The sequence below is a fragment of the Odocoileus virginianus genome, chromosome 12, assembly GCF_023699985.2.
Source record: "Odocoileus virginianus isolate 20LAN1187 ecotype Illinois chromosome 12, Ovbor_1.2, whole genome shotgun sequence".
Taxonomy (NCBI): Eukaryota; Metazoa; Chordata; class Mammalia; order Artiodactyla; family Cervidae; genus Odocoileus; species Odocoileus virginianus.
In genome coordinates, this window is record NC_069685.1 from 44,845,537 (window position 1) to 44,867,580 (window position 22,044).

At 45.3% G+C, this 22,044-nt stretch overlaps 1 protein-coding gene across 2 annotated transcripts in view; it reads right to left on the bottom strand.

Annotated features, from left to right (window-relative positions):
• Nucleotides 1-22,044, bottom strand: part of GLT1D1 (glycosyltransferase 1 domain containing 1) — a 111,841-nt gene that overhangs the window by 4,106 nt on the left and 85,691 nt on the right. For both annotated transcript variants that reach the window (XM_070475073.1, XM_070475072.1), the window contains one exon: nucleotides 20,309-20,407. In XM_070475073.1, coding sequence (XP_070331174.1) covers nucleotides 20,309-20,407 — 99 coding nt within the window. The remainder of the gene's footprint in view (nucleotides 1-20,308; nucleotides 20,408-22,044) is intronic.

A 22,044-nucleotide genomic window follows, 5' to 3' on the forward strand; every position in this document is an offset into this window, starting at 1 on the left:
AGATTGGGATTGACATATATACCGTATGTGGTTAAAATAGGTAACTAATGAGAACCTACTGTATACCCAGGGAACCGTGCACGGTGCTCTGTGGTGACCTCAATGAAAGGAAATCCAAAAAAGAGGGGATATATGTGTACATACAGCTGATTCCCTTTGCTGTACAGCAGAAACTAACAACACATTGCAAAGCAACTGGACTCCAAAAAAATTAATGAAAAAAAAATCACAGAAATGATGCTGGATGCATTTTGTAACCTAAGCCTCAGTTTCTTCATCTTTAAAATAGGAATAATAACAAGACCTAGGGCTTCCCAGGGGGTTCAATGATAAAGAATCTGCCTGCCAATGCAGGAGATGTGGGTTCGATCCTTGGGTCCGGAAGATCCCCTGGAGAATGGAATGACTCCAGTATTCTTGCCTGGAGACTCCCATGGACAGAGGAGCCTGGCAGGGCTACGATCCATGGAGTGGTAAAAAGTTGGACACGACTTAGCAACTAAACAACTAAAACAAACAGTACCTGCTTTGTAGCATGTTGAGAGGATTTAATGAGTTAATACAAAGAATTCAGGGCAGAGCCTAGCACAGATTCAGCTATCATTATTATTATGATTCACCAACTTGTGTAAATTCCAATAAAACAACAGAGATTAATACACAATGCTTTGCTGTTTGCAAGGAACATCCACGTACTCTCAAAATTATTGTTAATTAAACGTTGGATGATTTTTATAGCTAGCAATATAAATAGCAATATTTACAATAGAGTAGAATTATATTTTTAAGCAGTATGCATACACTTTATGGTAAATTGGTGTTCTTTTTATAATAAAAATACAACATATTTATTCTCATCTCACAGGATAACAACATCCTTATTAAAGTTATTCTAGAGGCTTATAGCTTTGGTACATTATTTTAAGATGCTGGTCGTATCTTTGATTTACCTGATACAGAGACTTTGGCTAAAACTCAACCCCCCTGGTTATGATTTCTATAGAATCTATAACCGTTTTACAACAGAGTCCTGAATGATAGAGTTTCTAGGAATAGGATGTGATAAAGCACACTGTTTATTCCTCTCTGCATGTGAGACTGAACAACAAAAAAAAAGCCACAGACTGAAATAAAGCAAGAGAGAATCGGGTGAGGAGTGAGAAACATCTTCACTGCTGGCATAGAACCCTGGGCACTGGCTGAAAGAAAAGAAAGAAGAAGAAAATCGCACTCTGGAATGTTGAGAATCACTCTCTGAGGCCCTGAAATTATTTTCTTCTGGGCTGAAACAGCTCCCCCATAACAACTAAGGCAATATTCTGAACACACTCGTGTGGACAGTGAGAAAAGTATATTGACACACTTTGTCATTCACTATGTGCAAGAGGGCGGCCGCAGCCCTTCCATCCCTTTCATGAACGTCTCTTTGCAATAGGACCTGCCCACTCCTCCCATGAAGTGGGGAGGAGGTCTATTTCCCCATCTCCTGAATCTAGGCTGGTCCTGGAGTTTGCTTTGACTAACAGACTAGGTCAGAAGTAATATTGTCTGACTTGCAAGCAAAGCTTCAAGAGGCCCTACAAGCTCCCAACCTTGCCATCACGGGACCCTGAGGTCACCCACAAAGAAGCCTGAGACAGCCTCCTGAAGACAAAAGACCACTTCGACAGAGATGCCTGGCTACCATCTGCATCACAACCAGTCACTCATCCAGTGGACCAAAGAACCGTGCTATAAGAGCTGTAGCAAAACTTCCAGGGTCTTCCCTGGTAGTCCAGGGGTTAGGAGTCTGCCTGCCAATGCAGGGGACACAGGTTCGATCCCTGGTGCAGGAGGATCCCACATGCAGGGGAGCAACTAAGGCCATGCACCACAACTACTGAGTCCTCACGGCTAGCGCCTGCGCTCGGCAACAAGAGAAGCCGTCACAAGTGAGGAGTCCGTGAGCCACAACTAGAGAGTAGACCCTCTTGGCCACAACCTGAGAAAGCCCAAGGGCAGCAACAAAGACTCAGTGCAGCCAAAAGTAAATAAATAAATATTTTCCAAAAAATTCCAGGAAACAAGTATAAATGCCAATGTATCATCATCCCAACCAAAGCCCCATAGCTGCTATATAACTGTCACCTGCAGAACTCGCCAGAACACGCACCATCTGACTGCCAAATCCTGGTTAGGAAGGGGAGTGTTCATCACTCATGCAATGATCTAGTCTTGAAAATTATTCATGATAATAAGTTATGAGGTATTAAAAGATGCATAGAGAATAACTAAAGAGCCTCTTGATGAAAGAGAAAGAGAAGAGTGAAAACGTTGGCTTAAAACTCAACATTCAAAAAGCTAAGATTGTGGCATCCGGTCCCATCACTTCATGGCAAATAGATGAGGAAACAATGGAAAGTGACAGACTTTATTTTCCTGGGCTCCAAAATCACTGCAGATGGTGACTGCAGCCATAAAATTAAAAGACGCTTACTCCTTGGAAGAAAAGCTATGACCAACCTAGACAGCATATTAAAAAGAAGAGAAATTACTTTGCTGACAAAAGTTCATCTTGTCAAAGCTATAGGTTTTCTAGTAGCCATGTATGGATGTGAGAGTTGAACTATAAAGAAAACTGAGTACCAAAGAACTGATGCTTTTGAACTGTGGTGTTGGAGAAGACTCTTGAGAGTCCCTTGGACTGCAAGGAGACCAAACTAGTCCATCCTAAAGGAAATTAATCCTGAATATTCATTGGAAGGACTGATGCTGAAGCTGAAACCCCAATACTTTGGCCACCTGATGGGAAGAACTGACTCATTGGAAAAGACCCTGATGCTGGGAAGGACTGAAGCAGGAGGAGAAGGGGACAACAGAGGATGAGATGGTTGGATGGCATCACCGGATCGATGGACATGAGTTTGGGAAAGCTCCAGGAGTTGGTGATGGACAGGGAAGCCTGGCATGCTGCAGTCCATGGGGTCAGAGAGTCGGACACCACTGAGCAACTGAACTGAAACTGTAACACTAAAACAAGTAAAATAGAAACCAAGTATCAGGATCCCACATCTTAAAATCAGAGTTGGAGACTCAGGTGCCTGCCTCCTGGGCCCTGGCAGGGAAGTCAAACCCCAGCTGCCTGGGTGAATAGAGGCCTCTGCTTGTCTCCACATTTCCTACGACTTCAAGAGAAGTCGAAATTCTGAATATTTATGTAAAAGCACTCCATGTTAAATATCAACAGCTAATTCAAAATCTTAAGTATACAGCAAAACTAAACAAAACATGTTCGCAGACTAGATCCACCCCAGGCCCAGCACTGTGCAAACTCTAGCATAGGTTATAAGTTTCAAAAGTTATTTTAAAAAATCATGCAAATGAGTAGAGTTTTGCTTTCATGATTATTCAATTAGTTGTTGACCATTTTCAGAGTTTTCTTCCTTTCTGAGTGATGGAAAAACTCGTGGAAAAACTTCTCACTGAGAAATAAGTCAGAGAGAGGACAATAAATACTGTATGTTAAAAGTTACAAGTGGAATATAAAAAAATAAAGCGAAGGAATGAATATAACAAAACAGACTCACAGAGACCAAACCAGTGGTAACCAGAGAGGAGAGGTAAATGGGGAGAGGTGAGATAGGGGTATGGGATTAACAGGTACAAGCTGTTACAAAATAAACAAGCTACAAGGATATATTGTACAGCATGGGAAATACAACCAATATTTTATAGTAATTTTAAATAGAATATAATGTGTAAAAATAATGAATCACTACATTGTACACTTGAGACTAATGTAATATTGTAAATCAACTATATTTCAATTAAATTTTTTTTTTCTCACTTTCAACCTGCCTTGTTGCCCTGAGGCAACAACCAGATCCAGGGCAAGAGAAGCTGTCCATTTCACAGGATGGATAGTTAGACCTCTGTTGGGAGCCTTCACGTAACCATGTCAGCTGAAAGCCACGGGGCAGAGGAAAACCCCTCAACAGGAAACAAATGACCCACATGGGAGAGAACATGAGAGCTGGCAGGCTGAACATGGGATGGGTTTAAAGAACATTGCATTCTGGCAACCTCTGTGAGTGATACATTCTAATTCTTACTGGAAGAGCAAAAGTCAATCACATAAAAACTCTGCATTTCAGGCTCAGGGTGTATGTTCAATTAAACAGCCCCAAAGCTGCTTCCGCAGATGCTTTGAAAACAACTCACTGATGGGAGAAATTGACAAGGAGCTTTCTGAAGACTGACAGATGTGCTGTCATTGAGACTGCGGTTTTCCCCTGGGCTTTCTTGCATGGAATCCTGCAGTTAATTAAGGTTTTGTCTGTACCTCTGGTTCTCAAACTTTGCTGTAAGATTCTGACTGGATAGGTTGGGGGTGAGGTCCAAGAATGTTGTCTTAGTCTGTTTGAGCAGAGACATCACTTTGCTGACAAAGGTCCATCCAGTCAAAGCTATGGTTTTTCCAGTAGTCATGTATGGATCTGAGAGTTGGGCCATAAAGAAGGTTGAGTGCCCAAAGAATTGATGCTTCTGAACTGTGGTGCTCAAGAAGACTCTTGCGAGTCCTTTGAACTTCAAGGAGATCAAACCAGTTCAAACTAAAGGAAATGAACCCTGAATATTCATTGGAGGGACTGATGCTGAAGCTGAAGCTCCAATACTTTGGCCACCGGATGCAAAGAGTTGACTCACTGGAAAAGAACCTGATGCTGGGAAAGACTGAGGGCAGGAGAAGGGGGCAACAGAGGATGAGATGTTTGGATGGCATCATTGACTCAATGAACATGAGTTTGAGAAAACTCTGGGAGACAGTGAAGAACAGGGAAGCCTGGCATATTGCAGTGCATGGGGTCTCAAATGGGACATGATTAAACAACAACAATAGAATACCAGAATCTGGGGTGGGGAGCTCATAAACAGCAAACATTTACTTCGCACACTTCTGGAGGCTGAAAGGATTTGCTTCTTGATTCATAGATGGTCGTTTTCTCACTATAATCTCCTGTGGCAGAAGGAATCAGAGAGACCTTTGTGGGGTTCTTTTTAAAAAATTGGTTAATTTTTGGCTGCGATGGGTCTTCATTGCTGCACCCAGGCTTTCTCTAGTTGCATCGAGCAGGGCTATTCTTTGCTGCAGTGTGAGAGCTTCTCCTTGAGGTGGCTTCTCCTGTTGCCAAGCACAGGCTATAGGCACATGTGCTTCAGGAGTTGCAGCTTGTGGGATCTAGAGAGCAAGGGCTCAGTGGTTGCAGCGCATGGGCTCAGCTGCCCCACGGCATGTGGAATCTTCCCAGAGCAGGGACTGAACCTGTGTCCCCTGCATTGGCAGGCAGATTCTTAACCACTGGACCACCAGGGAAGTCCATGTATGGTCCTTTTTATCAGGGCTCTTAACTCCATTCATGAGGACCCCACCTTCACGTCCTAGTGGACCATTGGAGGCCTTGCCTCCTAACACCATCACAGGAGAGGTTAGAATGTCAACATCTGGATTTGGGGGTGAGTGTGTGGAGGCACAAACATTTGGTCCATAATACACATGTATTTTCTAATAGTTCTCCCCCCACCCCAGGTGATTCTGACCTAAGATGGACCACTGTGCTTAAATTACTTTACACAAGTTTTTAGGCCACAGAATAGATTGATCTTATTGGAAACTGCCAGTAGTGAGAATCCCACTTCAAGATCCATCTAGAAAAGTCTATTCTATTTTTCTTATGTGCAACACCATTCATTGGTCTAGTGTTAAGCTCTAGCTAAATGCCATTTTGCAATGATGGGTATGTAAACATGGCCACATGATACTCCCAACTATCTGTGTATATTAGCTATTCTCTCTACTCCTGCCATTAAGTAAAGTGAGGGCCACTCATAAGAACATACAAATAGTCTTGGAATCACTCATCATAAACCTCCAGCCTGTGTGCGTGCTAAGGAGCTTCAGTCGTGTCCGACTCTTTTCGACTCCATGGACTGTAGCCCGCCAGGCTCCTTTGTCCATGAGATTCTCCAGGCAAGAATAGTGGAGTGGGTTGCCATGCCCTCCTCCAGGGGATCTTCCTGACCCAGGAATCAAACTCGCATCTCTTATTTCTCCTGCATTGGCAGGCAGGTTCTTTACCACTAGTGCCACCTGGGAAGCCCAAACCTCCAGCTTTATCTTTTTTTCATTGAAGTGTAGCTAGTTTACAATCTTGCATTCATTTCTGGTGTACAGCAAAATGATTCAGTTATACATATATATACATATTCTTTTTTATATACTTTTCCATTATGGCTTATTATAAGACACTGAATCTAGTTACCTGTGTCATACAGCAAGATTTTATTGTTTATCTACTTTAGATATAGTCCTGTGGATCTGTTAATCCCAAACTCCTAATTTACCCCACCCTTTCCCCTTTGGTAACCGTAAATTTGTTTCCTATGTCTGTGAGTCTATTTCTGTTTCATAAAGAAGTTCATCTGTGCCATATTTTAGATTCCACATATAAGCAATATCACATGGTATTTGTCCTGGTCTGACTTACTTTTCATTTATTATGACGATCTCTAGGTCCATCCATGTTGCTGCAAATGGCATTGTTTCAATATTTTTTATGGCTGGGTAGTATTCCATTGTATATATGTACCCACATCTTCATCCATTCATTTGTTGATGGACACATGTTGCTTTTATGTCCTGGCTATTGTGAATACTGCTGCTATGAATATTGGGGTACATGTTTCTTTTCAAATACATGAGTGTCATGGACCACTTGGTGAGAAAGTGAACCGCCTTTCGATTCTCTTCTGTGCCTGGTTGCTGCTGCTGCTGCTAAGTCACTTCAGTCGTGTCTGACTCTGTGTGACCCCATAGACGGCAGCCCACCAGGCTCCTCCATCCCTGGGATTCTCCAGGCAAGAACACTGGAGTGGGTTGCCATTTCCTTCTCCAATGCATGAAAGTGAAAAGTGAAAGTGAAGTCGCTCAGTTGTGTCCTACTCTTCACGACCCCATGGACTGCAGCCCACCAGGCTCCTCCGTCCATGGGATTTTCCAGGCAAGAGTACTGGAGTGGGGTGCCATTGCCTTCTCCAGTGCCTGATTGAGTCAGGCAGAAAACCTTAGTGAGGTGCCAGCCTGTTCTCTAATTTCTCAACGATGACTCCTGATGTCTGTGGCCAAAAGCCTTCCATGGGGGCCCGAGTCAGGCAGAATTTGACAATGACAACAGCCAACATTGATCATGTTTCAGCTTTCAGGATTTTGGGTTACGTGCATATGCGCCCAGTTGCTTCAGTCATAACCAACTCTTTGAAACCCTAAGGACTGTAGCCTTCTAGGCTCCTCTGTCTATTGGGACTCTCCAGGCAAGAATACTGGAGTGGGTTGCCATGCCCTCCTCCAGGGGATCTTCCTGGCCCAGGGATTGAACCCTTGTCTCCTGCACCTAATGCATTGAAGGCAACTTCTTTACCTACTGAGCTACCCGTGAAGCCCAATAAGATGCTTAAGTACCCTTTTATTAGCATATACCCTCCAGTAGGTCTAAGACAGAGCCCCGTAAACAGCACGATGAAACTTCCAACTCAAACTATGAATAGTCCCACCCAGTAGGACAAACAAAGCCACGAATGACTTCACATCAGCTCAGATACGAGTTTGCTGCCAAGGGAGTTTTGGCACCCAATTGACTAAAAATAAAATTGTTTTTTCACGTCTTTTTAGGATTTTGGAATTGCAGAAAAAGGGCACGAACTCTGTGCTACGACTACAACTCCTTTCACAAAAACAAGGGGCACAGAGAGGTCAAGGAACCTGCCCGAAGTAACACAGCAGGGAGTATCAGAAACGGCAATTAACCTCGGGCCGTGTAGCCCCAGAGCCAAGGCTGCTTCACAGCAGGATGGAGTAAGTCCATAAAGCTATCGCATGGATCCACGGGACTTGGGACCTACTGATGAAGCTAAAGGCAATGATGGTGGACATTCTCTCTCTCTCTTGCCTCCCAGATTCCTCTCAGAGCATCAGCTCCAATATACGAGCTGGCAGAACATTGCCCGTGCTATGCTGGCAGCTCCGGAGGCAGGGAAGAGGAGGATGGCAGGAAGGGAAGGGAAGAAAATGAGGCACAGCTTTGGAGAGAAGAGGTGGGCTCGGGAGATGGTCCTGGTGGACACGTTACCAGCAGTCGAAAGTCAGAGGGAAAGAGCAAAACTCAGAATAAATGTGCAAGTCTGCAATTAAGTCATCCTGGTCATGCTTTGGGGAGATGCTGTGAGCATGACATTGACAGTGTCACCCAAGGATCGCTGCCTTCAGTGAGGACATGGAAAGAACCACCTAAGGAGGGACACCTCGAAGTCCAGGCAGAGCTCCGGGGCTGAGGCTGTCATCGGCTACTTTGCAAAAAATAAAAGGGAAAGACAGCAGTTCAGTCATACCTGGACAGCACGCAGCGTAGGGTCACATCACACTTAAATAACCAAAGGTGGTTACCAGAAAGAGGATCCCTTTAATGCCCTGGTCTAAGTACATCTCCCACTAGTTACCGGGCACCCATCTGTGCCAGGACCATCACGAGGGGGCTGCATGAAAAAGCCAACATGACTGCCACTCTAGGGGGCATCCAGTCTGGGGTGGGGGTGAGGGAGTGAGGCTGTGGACAATAAAAGCAAGTGCACATGTCTGAACTGTGCAGAGGGTTATGGAGGAAAAACACAGGGTGGGGGGATACAGAATATGGGGTGGGGAATGGGGTGATAGATTGGAGGCCACCAAAAGCCTCTCGAGAAAGAGACAGTGAAGTTGAGGGGGAAGGATGCTCCTGGGGGGCTGGATGTGGGTGGAACCAGGCAGGAGAAAGGGGCAGGGATATCAGAGCAGGGGAATGAGGGGGCTGATGGGGGCCCGGGGAACTGAGACGGGAGCTGCATTTTCTCTGCAGCCACGGGAAGTCACCCAGGGCTTTTCTACTGGAATGGATGGACAGGATCCGTGTTTTTTTCTTAATTTCTTTTCTTAAAGATTTATTTTATATTTTGGCCATGGTAGGTCTTCATTGCTGAACACTGGCTTTCTCTAGTTGCAGCGAGAGGGGGCTATTTAGCTGTGGTATGCAGGTTTCTCATTGCGGTAGCTTCTCTTGTTGCGAAGCACGGACGCTAGATGTGCTGGCTTCAGTAGTTGTGGCCCACGGGTTTCATTGCTCTGCGGCATGTAGGATCTTCCCAGACCAGGGATGGAACCTATGTTCCCTGCATTGGAAGGCAGATTCTTAACCACTGGACCACCTGGAAAGTCCCAAGATCTGCACTGTATAAAGGTCCGTTTGGCGGCCAGGAAGAGAGTGCATGGGTGGAATGGTGGAGGCTGTTATAACCATCCAGACAAGACCCAGTCATGCCTCCGAAGAGTCCCGGTTGAGCAGTACTCTGGGGACAAAGCCCCTGAGAGACAGACAGAAGCAGCACACAGATCCAGAGTCCAGAATGGAGGTGCAGGGCTCCCAGTGTGCACTGCCTCACTTGCCGCAAGGGCGGAAGCCCCTGGGAAGGGGGCTTGAGTCGGCTACCAGGGCCCCCCTTCCTTCTCCTATAGCATCACCCCTCGTGGCTGCAGTCCCCAACGATCCTAAACAGGCCACCCGCCTGAATTCTGCAAGTGCTAAGAAGTCACCGGCACCTCTTTGCTCTGAACTCCAGGATCAACTTCAAAGGCACCTACAAGGCTGATTGCTAGAGCAAGCTGTGCACTGCATTTTCTGTCCTGACATCTAGTCACTAGAAGAGTCCATGAGGCCCCTGGTAAGAAGAACTCACAGAGTCACGGGCAGGGAATTGGCTGGCAGCTCTGGGGACAGATGGGCTTCCCTGATAGCTCAGTTGGTAAAGAATCCACCTGTAATGCAGGAGCCCCGGTCTGATTCCTGGGTGGGGAAGATCCGCTGGAGAAAGGATAGGCTACCCTACCCACTCCAGTATTCTTGGGCTTCCCTTGTGGCTCAGCTGGTAAAGAATCCGACTTCAATGTGGAAGACTTAGGTTTGATCTCTGGGTTGGGAAGCTTCCCTGGAGAAGGGAAAGGCTACCCACTCCAGGATTCTGGCCTGGAGAAGTCCATGGTCTGTATAGTCCATGAGGTCACAAAGAGTTGAACACAACTGAGTGACTTTCACTTCACTCAGTGGGGACAGAGGGTCCCTTCGATGTGGTCAGGCCAGGTCACAAAGGCCACTCTCCTAATTGCGAGCCCCCTAATTACAGTGACTTTAAAAAATATATATTTATTTGGCTGTGCTAGGTCTTAGTTGGGGCACACTGGATCTTTAGTTCTGATATGCAAGCTCTTAGCTGCAGCATGTGGGATCTAGTTCCCTGACCAGGGATCGAACCCCTATATTGGGAGCCTATCCCAATATATATCCTATATATATGGAGTCTTAGCCACCGGACCACCAGAGAAGTCCCCAGTTACTTGCTTTTTAAAAAAAAATATCAAATTCTATTGCATGTCACATAGATTGCAAAACACTTATTCCTCTTAAAGCACGCTGAATGGGTTTTTTTTACACAAGGACACATATTCTACCTCATGGTGACTAAGGATGGTCAAAGCCTTGAAATTGAATATATTCATATTTAATGAAGTATCTAAAACCTCTCACTTTCAAAAAACAAAAAAGCCCCACACTATAATGTGCTTGTTCACAAGCAGAGGACCTGCACAGTGGGCGGGTCCCAGAAGCACACAGATAGCCTGTGAGAAGCGGGCCACTGGCAGAGGTCAAGCCAGAAGGTCAAGTCCGAGATGCTTTCTCCTGCCCTGGAAAGGTGAGTGAAGACTCTACAGCTGGAAAAAAACAAAAACAAAAACTGTCCTGTCTTCCTCCGATTTTACGGGAATGTCAGACTTTGCCTGCTGGTCTGAAGTGCAAGCCCCCGGACCAGAGCCAGGAAGGGCCCTGCGCTCCATCCCTGATCCGCTGCCGGGCCGGGTCTTTCCTGAGCAGTGAGCCCCACCTGCTGGCTCTGTGCTCGTCTTCACCCGGCCAAGTCTGGCTCTCTGCGGCACCGCTCAGCGCTGTGCCCACCCAGGGCATCCCTTGCCATCTGTGTCTTTCTGATCGCACACACCAGCCACAAGCGGAGAAGCCAAGGAGGACGGGGACATAGAAAGATGTCCGTTCTCCCCAGGGACTTGGACAAAATCGTGAGCAGAATCCTTTTAGAGGACGGTCAAGTGGAAAAGTGTCCCTTCTCTCCCCAAATGAGAGAAGGGGAGGGAGGGGGAGAGAGAGGTGGAGAGTGAGACAGAGACAGAAAGAGAGATACGGACAGGTGTCAGGGAGACCGAGACACAGAGGGAGAGAGAAACAGAGGCAACGTCAGAAACAGCGATGAAGGAGAGACAGACACAGACCCAGAGACAGAGAGACACACAGACAGAAGAAGGGGGGTCAGAGAGGGAAAGACAGAGACGAAGGGAGAGACAAGGACATACAGAGACAGAAAGGAGAGACCGGGGAGGGAAAGGCAAAGAGAGACGTGGAGACAGACAAGGAGAGAGAGACAGGGGGAGAGGCGGCCGCAGGAGGAATCCTGTGCAAAGGCCCTCAGGACCGGCTGAGCAGACTCTGCCATCAGGCTGCGGGTTTGAGTCCCCCCCCCACCACCTCCAGCTGAACTTCTAAGGCAAACAACTTACCCTCTCTGGGTGCATCATGGTAGCGCCTGTGTGGGGTGCTCACGAGAAATAATAACAGAAATGGGCAAAGTCCCTCCAAGGGCACCCAGCACACAGAGGAGGTCAGGCAGGGACCACCTGCCCCATCACTCACTCCCTCTCCTGAGAGCAGTCCCACCAGGCCCGCAGCCCCACCACCCACTCTGTGCTCTGGAAGTGTGGCCAGTGCGGCCGAGGAGCCGCATTTTTAATTATTCACTTGAGTGGACTTACATTTAAATTATAAAACTGGTGCTCAAGTCAAGTATTGCAAAGCCTTTCAACAGCCTGCATACGTGTATCTACTTTCCCAACTGCAAATGGTATAGAGTCTCGATGCAAACCAAGTAGTTCAATCCAAATTTAATCTCCAGATGGAGATGAGCTGGTGTGTAAAATACACACAAGATTTCAGTGACTTTAAAAAAAAAAAAAGAATGTAAAGATCTCATTAAACATGATTCAAACCGGGCTTCCCTACTGGTCGAGTGGTTGGGAGTCCACTGGTCAATGCAGGGACACGGGTGTGATCTCCGGTCCAGGAAGATCCCACATGGTGCTGAGCGACTAAGCCTGCGAGCCACAACCACTGAGGTCCACATGCGTAGAGCCGATGCTCTGCAACACGAGAAGCCACTGCAATGAGAAGCCTGCTCACTGCAACAAAGAGAAGCCCCTGTTCACTGAAACTGGAGAAAGTACAGACGCAACAACGAGGAACCAGAGTGACCACAAATAAATCTTTAAAAAAATATTTACATTGATTACATGTTAAGAGGATGCAAGTTTGTTCTTTGCGACCCTGTGGACTGTAGCCCACCAGGCTCCTCCGTCCATGGGATTCTCCAGGCAAGAATACTGGAGTGGGTTGCCATTTCCTTCTCCAGGGGATCTTCCTGACCCAGGGATCGAACCCAGGTCTCCCACATTGCAGGTAGATGCTTTAACCTCTGAGCCACCAGGGAAGCCCTATAAGTTTGGCTAGATGGAGCTAAATAAAACACATTGTATTATTGATATGAATTTCATCTGTTTCTTTTTATTTTCTTTGAACATGACTATTAGAAAATTATAACTCCCACACGTGGTTGGACTCACCCTGGTCCCAGGTCAAATACCACCCATGCACCTGATCCCAGATTTTCAAGCAGACAGTCCTTATCTGCATCATTTGGTTCAGGTTCAAAGCTGTCATCTCAGCATAATTATCAATAGCACCCGCTTTGAGATTTCACTGGCAGTCCAGTTTTAAGCCTCTGCACTTCCAATACAGGGGATATGGGTTTAATCCCTGGTCAGGGAAATAAGATCACATATGCTGCAAAGTTTGGCCAAAAGATTAAACACAATTAATAATAACACCATTTTGACTCTCAAAGGTATCCTGGTTTTGCACAATGAACAATATGGTTACCCTAAAGGGCAAATCCATGTAAATAAATGTATTGACTGGCAATTTAGTTCACCCAAAGTTTGCCCTAGCCTTTGACTATAGGGACCACAACAAACTCTGGAAAATTTTTTAAAAGATGGGAGTACCAGACCACGTGACCTGCCTCTTGAGAAATCTGTATGCTAGTCAGGAAGCAACAGTTAGAACTGAACATGGAACAACAGACTGGTTCCAAATAGGGAAAGGAGTACTTCAAGGCTATATATTGTCATCCTGCTTATTTAACTTACATGCAGAGTACATCATGAGAAACTCTGGGCTGGATGAAGCACAAGTTGGAATCAAGATTGCTGGGAGAAATACCAATAACCTCAGATATGCAGATGACTCCACCCTTATGGCAGAAAACAAGCAAGAACTAAAGAGTCTCTTAATGAAAGTGAAAAGAGGAAAGTGGAAAAGTTGGCTTAAAACTCAGCATTAAGAAAACTAAGATCATGGCATCTGGTCCCATCACTTCATGGCAAATAGATGGGGAAACAGTGACAGACTTTATTTTGGGGGGGCTCCAAAATCACTGCAGATGGTGACAGCAGCCATGAAATTAAAAGATGCTTGCTCCTTGGAAGAAAAGCTATGACCAACCTAGACAGCATATTAAAAAGCAGAGACATTACTTTGCCAACGAAGGTTCATCTTGCAAAGCTATGGTTTTTCCAGTAGTCATGTATGGATGAGAGTTGGACTATAAAGAAATCTGAGCGCTGAAGAATTGATGCTTTTAAACTGTGGTACTGAAGAAGACTCTTGAGAGTCCCTTGGACTGCAAGGAGATCAAACCAGTCAATCCTAAAGGAAATCAGTCCTGAATATTCATTGGAAGGACTGATGCTGAAGCTGAAACTCCAATACTTTGGCCATCTGATGTGAAGAACCGACTCATTTGAAAAGACCCTGATGAAAGACTGAAGGCAGGAGGAGAAGAGGACAAGAGAGGATGAGATGGTTGGATGGCATCACCGACTCAGTGGACATGAGTTTAAGTAAACTGCTGGAGCTGGTGATGGACAGGGTGGCCTGGCGTGCTGCACTGTATGGGGTCACAAAGAGTCGGACACGACTGAGCAACTGAACTGAACTGAGTGTGCCCTAAGTTTCCTCTGGGTTTCAGTGGAAATCCAATCAACACTGAACAGTCATCTGTGATTTTGCATTTTGAAGGACTGGTTGGGGGCTTATACATCATGTGTTAGTGCTAGGTTCAATCAGTCGTGTCTGACTCTTTTCAATTCCATGGGCTCTAGCCCTCCAGGCTCCTCTGTCCACGGGATTTTTCCAGGCAAGAATACTGTTGGAGTGGGATCCCTCCTCCAGCGGATCTTCCCAACCCAGGGATTGAACCACATCTCTTACGTCTCCTACATTGGCAGGTGGGTTCTTTACCACCAGTGCCGCTTATTTAATATCCAAGAATCCTAAATGTTTGACTAAAAAGTTAAAATTTTGCTTTACAAATATCATATATTGACGCACATATATGGAATCTAGAAAGATGGTACTGACAAGCTATTCACAGGGCAGCAATGGAGACACAGACATAGAGAACAGGCTTGTGGACAAGGTGGGGAGAGGAAGGAGAGGGTGAGATGAATGGAGAGAATAGCACAGAAGCATATACATGAACACATGAAAAATAGCTAGCCAACGGAAATTTGCCGTATGACTCAGGGAACTCAACCCGGGGCTCTGTAACAACCGAGAGGGGTGGGAAATAGTGGAAGGTGGGAGGGAGGTTCAAGAGCAAGGGGACACCTATGGCTAATATGTACACCTAGGTACACATGTACACCTATGGCTAATTCATGCTGATGTATGACAGATGTCAAACCAATACTGTAAAGCAACCATCAATCAAAAATAGATAAATAGAATTAAAAAGTTAAAAACTTGTTTTGAATAAAAAGAGAAATGATATTTTGCATGACGCTGGCCAGATCTCACAAGGAGAACATCTCGCTGTATTGAGCCTAATTCCAGTGCTTAAGTCTAAGAGCTCTGCAGACTATATATCTCCCAGGGGGCAGCCAATAACCTCACCCAGCGGTCAGCACCCTGAATACAATTTAACTCTGTATCCACACAGCTCTCCTCTGTGACCAAGGACGGAACTCAACCCCGCATGCTTTCTGTTGTTCCCCAAAGACCAGCATCATTATCTCCATTTTACGGATCAAGGGATGAGCCCAGGAAGAAGAAATGTGTCCAGGATCACTCATCTTTCGAGCCGAAAACAAGTTTCAAACACAGCCTGAAGGAGGCTGCTATGTCTCCAACATGCTTCACTTATTCCAAACCTGAAACTTTTGATTGACTATCAAAGTTTGATCAAACATTCTTAGTAAAAGTGTATGGTGAACACAAAGAAGAGAGGCCAGAACAAAGTACACACACGATAAATGTGAGCTGTCATCATCATTATTCCAAATGTTATGATTTTCTTTACAGTTGCCTAAAAAACAAACAGAACCTCCCAGCAAAATTAGTTTGGACCACACTTCAAAAGTTTGTCCTTGAGAAAGAATATGGATTCACAGTTTCTACTAAATGTCAAATGGATTTTAATTCTGAAGCTATAAAATGGTGCCATACAATAGCTCAGCTCTTTTCTTCCTAAAAAGAAAAAGAATGAGACTGTCGTGGTAACAACAACAACAAAATCAATGTTTAGTAGGTTTGGAAAGCTTCACGTAAATTAAGGTTTTCCGTGGCTGAGGAGTATAAAAACAGAGGTTATTTTGTTCCTACCACAGCTGAATATTTTTAATCATCATTTTGTTAAAAATCCAAAATATGACTTTTTGCATTTTATATGTACATATGTGGGCTTCCCAGGTGGCTCAGTGGTAAAGAATCCGCTCGCCTGCCAATGCAGGAGACACACGAGACGAGGGTTTGATCCCTGGGTCAGGAAGATCCCCTAGAGTAGGAAATAGCAGCCCTCTTCAGTATTTTTGCCTGGAAAATCCCATGGACAGAGGAGCCTTTGCAGCCTGGGATTGCAAAGAGTTGGACAGGACAGAGCAAATGCACATGTGTGTGTGTATGTATGTATCTATGTATATATGTAACTATGTATCTATCTATGTTTCTATGTATATATCTATCTATATTAACTTTATGAGGCTGACACCCTTGCATGGAAGTCCCTTCTTAATAAGTGAGATGGAGCTTCGGGGACATATTTGAATACACATTCGAAATAAATCTCACAAACACTGACAATCAATCAGTGGTTAACTTCATCTGAGCTCCTGAACCGAGATGACAGCAACCACAGCCACTGACTTGTGGAAAAGGCACATTTGTTTTTAAAGCAACAGCTCCCACTCCTTGCTAGGTCGAGTCTGATCACGACTATGAAATAAAGCCACGTGTGATATCTGTGTCTAGCACATGTTTCAAAATGTGATATTAAAAAGGAAAAAAAAAATAACACAGCCTCCCCCTGTATGAAACATAGAGCAGTTCTATTTTTTTTTTTAACATCCTTTGTAAAAGTAACTTTAAAGGGTTGGAATCAAAATAAGCCCAAGCCTTAACTTTGTCAGTGCTGTGGGGCTGTGTCTGATAACTCACAGGAAGCCGGTAACCAGCAGAAATAACTTGGATGTGTCAGCAATGGGATCGTTATTTGCAAATATTAAAAGGAATGTCTTACAAGGAACATGAAATGAAGTCAGGAGAGCCAAACTGCTCTTGTTCTAACATTGGACTTGATACACCCATTTATAAGTGATGGCTATTCAGACACTTGCTGATAAAACTGCAGTGGTTTGAAATTGAGCTATAAAATAAATAGACAGTGTGTTTGGGAAGATGAAAACAAAATCTCTTTGCCCACGGGGAGATAATATCCTATGACCTCCGGCATGGCTGGTGCTGATGCAGAGAGATGCAGAACGTGGTAAAAAGCAATAGGCTTTAGTCTAGAGAATCAGCAGGGAACTACTACACACTCTTCATTTCCTGGTATTGTTTTGGCTTTTAGGGGTTACTATTCAAAGGAAAGGGCTTCCCCGACGGCTCAGCTTCCCCGGTGGTTCAGCAGTAAAGTACCTGCCTGCAATGCAGGCAGACGCAGGTTCGATCCCTGGGTCGGGAAGATCTGCTGGAGAAGGAAATGGCAACCCTCACCAGTTTCTTGCCTGGAGAACCCCATGGACAGAGGAGTCTGGCAGGCTACTGTCCATAGGGTCACAAAAGAGTCAGACAAGACTTAGCAACTAAAAAATAACACGTGCACTGCGTGCGTGCTAAGTTGCATCAGTTGTGTCCAACTTTTTTTGACCCCGTGGACTGTAGCCCACCTGGCTCCTCTGTCCATGGGATTTTCCAGGCAAGAATACTGAGTGGGTTGCCATGCCCTCCTCAAACAACAACATTCAAAGGAAAGGGCTTCCCCAGTGGCTCAGTGATAAAGAAACCGCCTGCAACGCAGGAGATGTGGGTTTGATCCCTGGATCTGGAAGTCTGCTGGAGGAGGAAATGGCAACCCACTCCAGTATTGTGGCCTGGAGAATTCCATGGACAGAAGATTCTGCAGGGCTACAGTCCATGGGGTTGCAAAGAATCAGACACGACTGAGCAACTAACCAACAACAACATTCAAAGGAAAGGCGTTAGTTGAGACATGCCTTTTGTTAGACCATAACAAATAAGCCCTGGACCCAACCATTGCTTTTTCAGGTGGCTTCCCAGGTGAGCAGCTGCACCCACACAGTACCTGGTGATGCCAGACTACCTGCAACCCCACCACTCCCCCAGGGAAGCTGGTCCCATCTTGTTTGTGTGACTCTATGTCAGTAGGCAGTGAAACCAGGTCACCTGTAATTCTTCTAAGGGAAAGGAAAAGCGATTGGGGATTAAACATCTGCTGTATGATAGCTGAAAGACTGAATTTTCAAATATTGGAGTTGACCCATGCTTTTAAGTATAAATCCCTTTATTTCTGCCTTTATTTCTGCATATAACATATGCTTTCATAAAGATGATGCTAGGTAGAACCTAATTCTTAAATCTAAAGACTTGAGTTGTTTTTTTTTTTACTGCCACCTAACACGAGCCAATGGAGAAGGCAATGGCAACCCACTCCAGTATTCTTCCCTGGAGAATCCCATAGACGGAGGAACCTGGCGGACTACAGTTCAAGGGGTAACAAAGAGTCAGACACAACTTACTGGCTAAACAACAACACCACGAGCTGTAGGGCATCAAGGGCTCTTCTTTTGTTGATAAGTGTACCCAGAGCCCCGGGCTGTGTGCTGTACCCACGGCTCAGCCCTGTACATCAGCCCCTTTAGCCCACCACACACCTCTATGTGCTGTTCTAATTAGTTCCACTTGTATGGAGGAGAAGGCGGAGCTTGGAGACTCAGGTCAAGGCTACAACCCTGCACAGGGTCCTGGAGGTTTAAAGGCAGGCACATCCTTGGAACTTCAGACCTTGGGACTGGGACCCCCTCACGCATGTCCAGGAAGGTCCTGGTACACACGTGTGCCCCAGATGACACTGTGCCCATCATCCGTGCCCACTGTCAGCTGCACTGGCCTTAATTTTAATTTCAGATGCACACATGTATCAGACACATACATGTATGAACACAACTATGCTGCCTATTCTGTACATTGTTTTGAAGAACTGCAAGGGATCAGATATATGGCAATCTTCTGAACACCAGGGGATATTCCAGAAGCACAGGATTATACCTGAAGAGTACCTGCTTCAGAAACCAGAAATCTATTTGGGAGTTTGGGGTTAGTAGACACAAACTACTATATATAGCATGGATAAACAACAAGATCCTACTGTAGAACACAGGGAACTATATTAAATATCCTGTGATAAACCATGATGGCAAAGAATATGAAAGAGAATGCACACACGTATATACATATATCACTGAATCACTCTGCTATACAGCAGAAACTAACATATTGTAAATCAACTATACTTCAATAAAATAAACTAAAAAAAAAAAAACTAGAAATTCAAACATCTAAGAGGGGAAGTGACTTGCTCAGGGTCACGGTAATCAACACCAGCAACATCAGAAATAGAACTCAGATCTCATGTTTCTGGAAAGTCCCTAGGTTTCTTTGAGTCACATGTCCAGGAGGCTTGCCCATGTGACGAAGTGACCCTGTGTTCCATATACTCTTCTACTGATTACAGTAAGTCCCCTACATGTAAACCTTCAAGTTGCTAGCTTTCAAAGATGCTAATTCACATTCGCAAGTCCAGTCATGCAGGGATTGGCAACCCGCTTCAGTATTCTTGCCTGGAAAACCACAAGGACAGGGGAGCCTGGTGGGCTACAGTCCCTGGGGTCGCAAGAGCGAGACAGGACTTAGCAACTAAACCAGCACCACTGGCGCACATTGTCACGTGCCTGCATCCTCTACCCGAGGCTGTGCTCCTGTGTCCCTGACTGCACAATATATAGAGAACAGGAGCGCAGATTTCCTTTACTGGGGGAGGCACTGGTAGGTTTTGAGGCATAGGACCCTAACATAAACTGGTACATGAAGGCTGCAGCAGCCGTTCAGAAAGCAATCCAGTGCTACTGTGTCATCTATGACGAGAAAAAAAGAGCTGCTACCCAGACATCACTGGACTGTTTTTACAAGAGGGTCGATAGAATTAAATCCAGCAAGGAAGCAGAACCTGAGCCATCAACACCAGGCATGAGTGAAGCTGCGGCTTGCCCTCCGTCTCCTGTTGCTGACGATCGTTCAGCTCTACCATCTCCACCTCCTCCCCCTTCTCTCGCCGGCGACTCTTCCCGCTTGTCCACTCAATATATGTCCCTTGTCTTACTGTATTTTTCGAGGTCCTCTATTGTAAGATTAAAAATTTTTCTTAATTGTTTGCTTTTTATGTAGTATTTGTATGAAAAGTGTTATAACCCTATTACAGTACAGTACCATATAGCCAACTGTGTTAGTTGGGTACCTAAGCTAATTTTGCTGGACTTGCAAACAAACTGGACTTATGAACGTGCTCTCGGAATTGGGCTTGTTTGTATGTAGGGGACTTACTGTAAAAAGGGAACACTGAGAGCTCATCACAAAGATGCAAATTACAGACTCTCTGAACCATAGGCGGGTGAAAACGACTCAGACCAGGTGAACACAGGGAAATCGCTCTCCTTTACCTGAGGGTCTGAAAACAGCAATCCTGTAACTTCATGCTTCACCACCGCGGAGTTTCCGGGGATGTTCCTCGCCAACACCGGGACTTCCAAATCCATTGCCTGAAAGGATGTAAAGAGCAAAGGAGACGGGTGGGCGATCACTGTCAGAGTCTGTGTGGTGAGATGAGCCAAGTTGTGACAGAATGACTCTTTAGTTTCACTGGAGCTCTGGCATCACCCCAAAACTTTGCCCACAGTGGTTTCCCAACACAAACCCCGGATTTTCCAACTACACACTGAATCTTAATGACTGACTGTATTTGCAAGTGCTGGGAAACTATATGCTGTAATGGTCTGTCTTATTGCAGTGTCACAAAGAAACCTTCTCTCTCTCCAGTGTTCAGTTCACACTTCTTCAGTGGCAGCCTGGGGTACACTTCTTGAAAATATTTACCTATTTATTTGGCTGCACCGGGTTTTAGTTGCTGCACGCAGGATCTCCATGGTGGCATGTGAACTCTTAGCTGTGGCATGTGGAATCTAGTTCCCCGACAATGGATCAAAACCCAGCCCCTATATTGGGAGCATGGAGACTTTGCCACTGGACCAGCAGGGAAGTCCCTGGAGTATACATTTTAATTACCATTATTCTCACTTTCCCTGATGGGTAATATTCTTTCAGCACCAGTCATATGAATGCCACCAGGTCCATACACATCCCTTTGGCATGGACACAGAGATAAGGAGGAACAAGATTTATCACCTGATTACCCACTAAACCACCTTTCCAGTCCCAAAGGGCTGGGATCAGCCAGCATGGGGGTCCTCATGATGATAAAAGTCTCCAAGTCATGAATTTCCAGGCTCATCTTGTAGGGTAAAGATTGGGACCCTCCACTGTCATTAGAGTCAAAGCTATGGTTTTTCCAGTGGTCATGTATGGAAGTGAGAGCTGGATCATAAAGAAGGCTGAGTGCCGAAGAATTGATGCTTTTGAACCTGTGGTGCTGGAGAAGACTTTTGAAAGTCCCTTGGGCTGCAAGGGGATCAAACCAGTCAATCCTAAAGGAAATCAACCCAGAATATTCCTTGGAAGGACTGATGCTGAAGCTCCAATACACTGGCTACCTGATGCTAAGAGCCAACTCATTGGAAAAGATCCTGATGCTGAGAAAGATTGAGGGCAGGAGGAGAAGAGGGCGGCAGAGGATGAGATGGTTGGATGGCACCACTGACTCAAGACATGAGTTTGAGCAAGCTCCAGGAGATAGTGAAGGACAGGGAAGCCTGGCATGCTGCAGTACACGGGGTCACAAAGAGTTGGACACAACTTAGCGACTGAACAACAATTGTCACTGCACTTGGGAAAACTCAGCAGCATAAGCAGAAAGTAACTCTAACATGTCAACACTAGGGTCACAGGCACCTTATGAGCCCAGTGTTTGGGCCGTGGGCTCTGACCTTCAGTGAGCACCATCTGGCATTTTGGAAAAGATCACAGGCCAGGAATTGCAAAACTGTGGTCTTGCCCTGGTGGGGGCTTTGCTCTCAACTAACACAGGGGGTCTCAAATCCATTGCTCATTACCATCATTTTGGGGAGACAAAGTTCATCTTAAACAGCAAGGATTTACGGTTTAGCACAAGCAACTGTATATTCAATATCTTATAATAACCTATAATAGAAAAGAATTGGAAAAAAAGAATATAGATGCATACATATAACAGGATCGCTTTGCTGTACACTGAAACTAATAT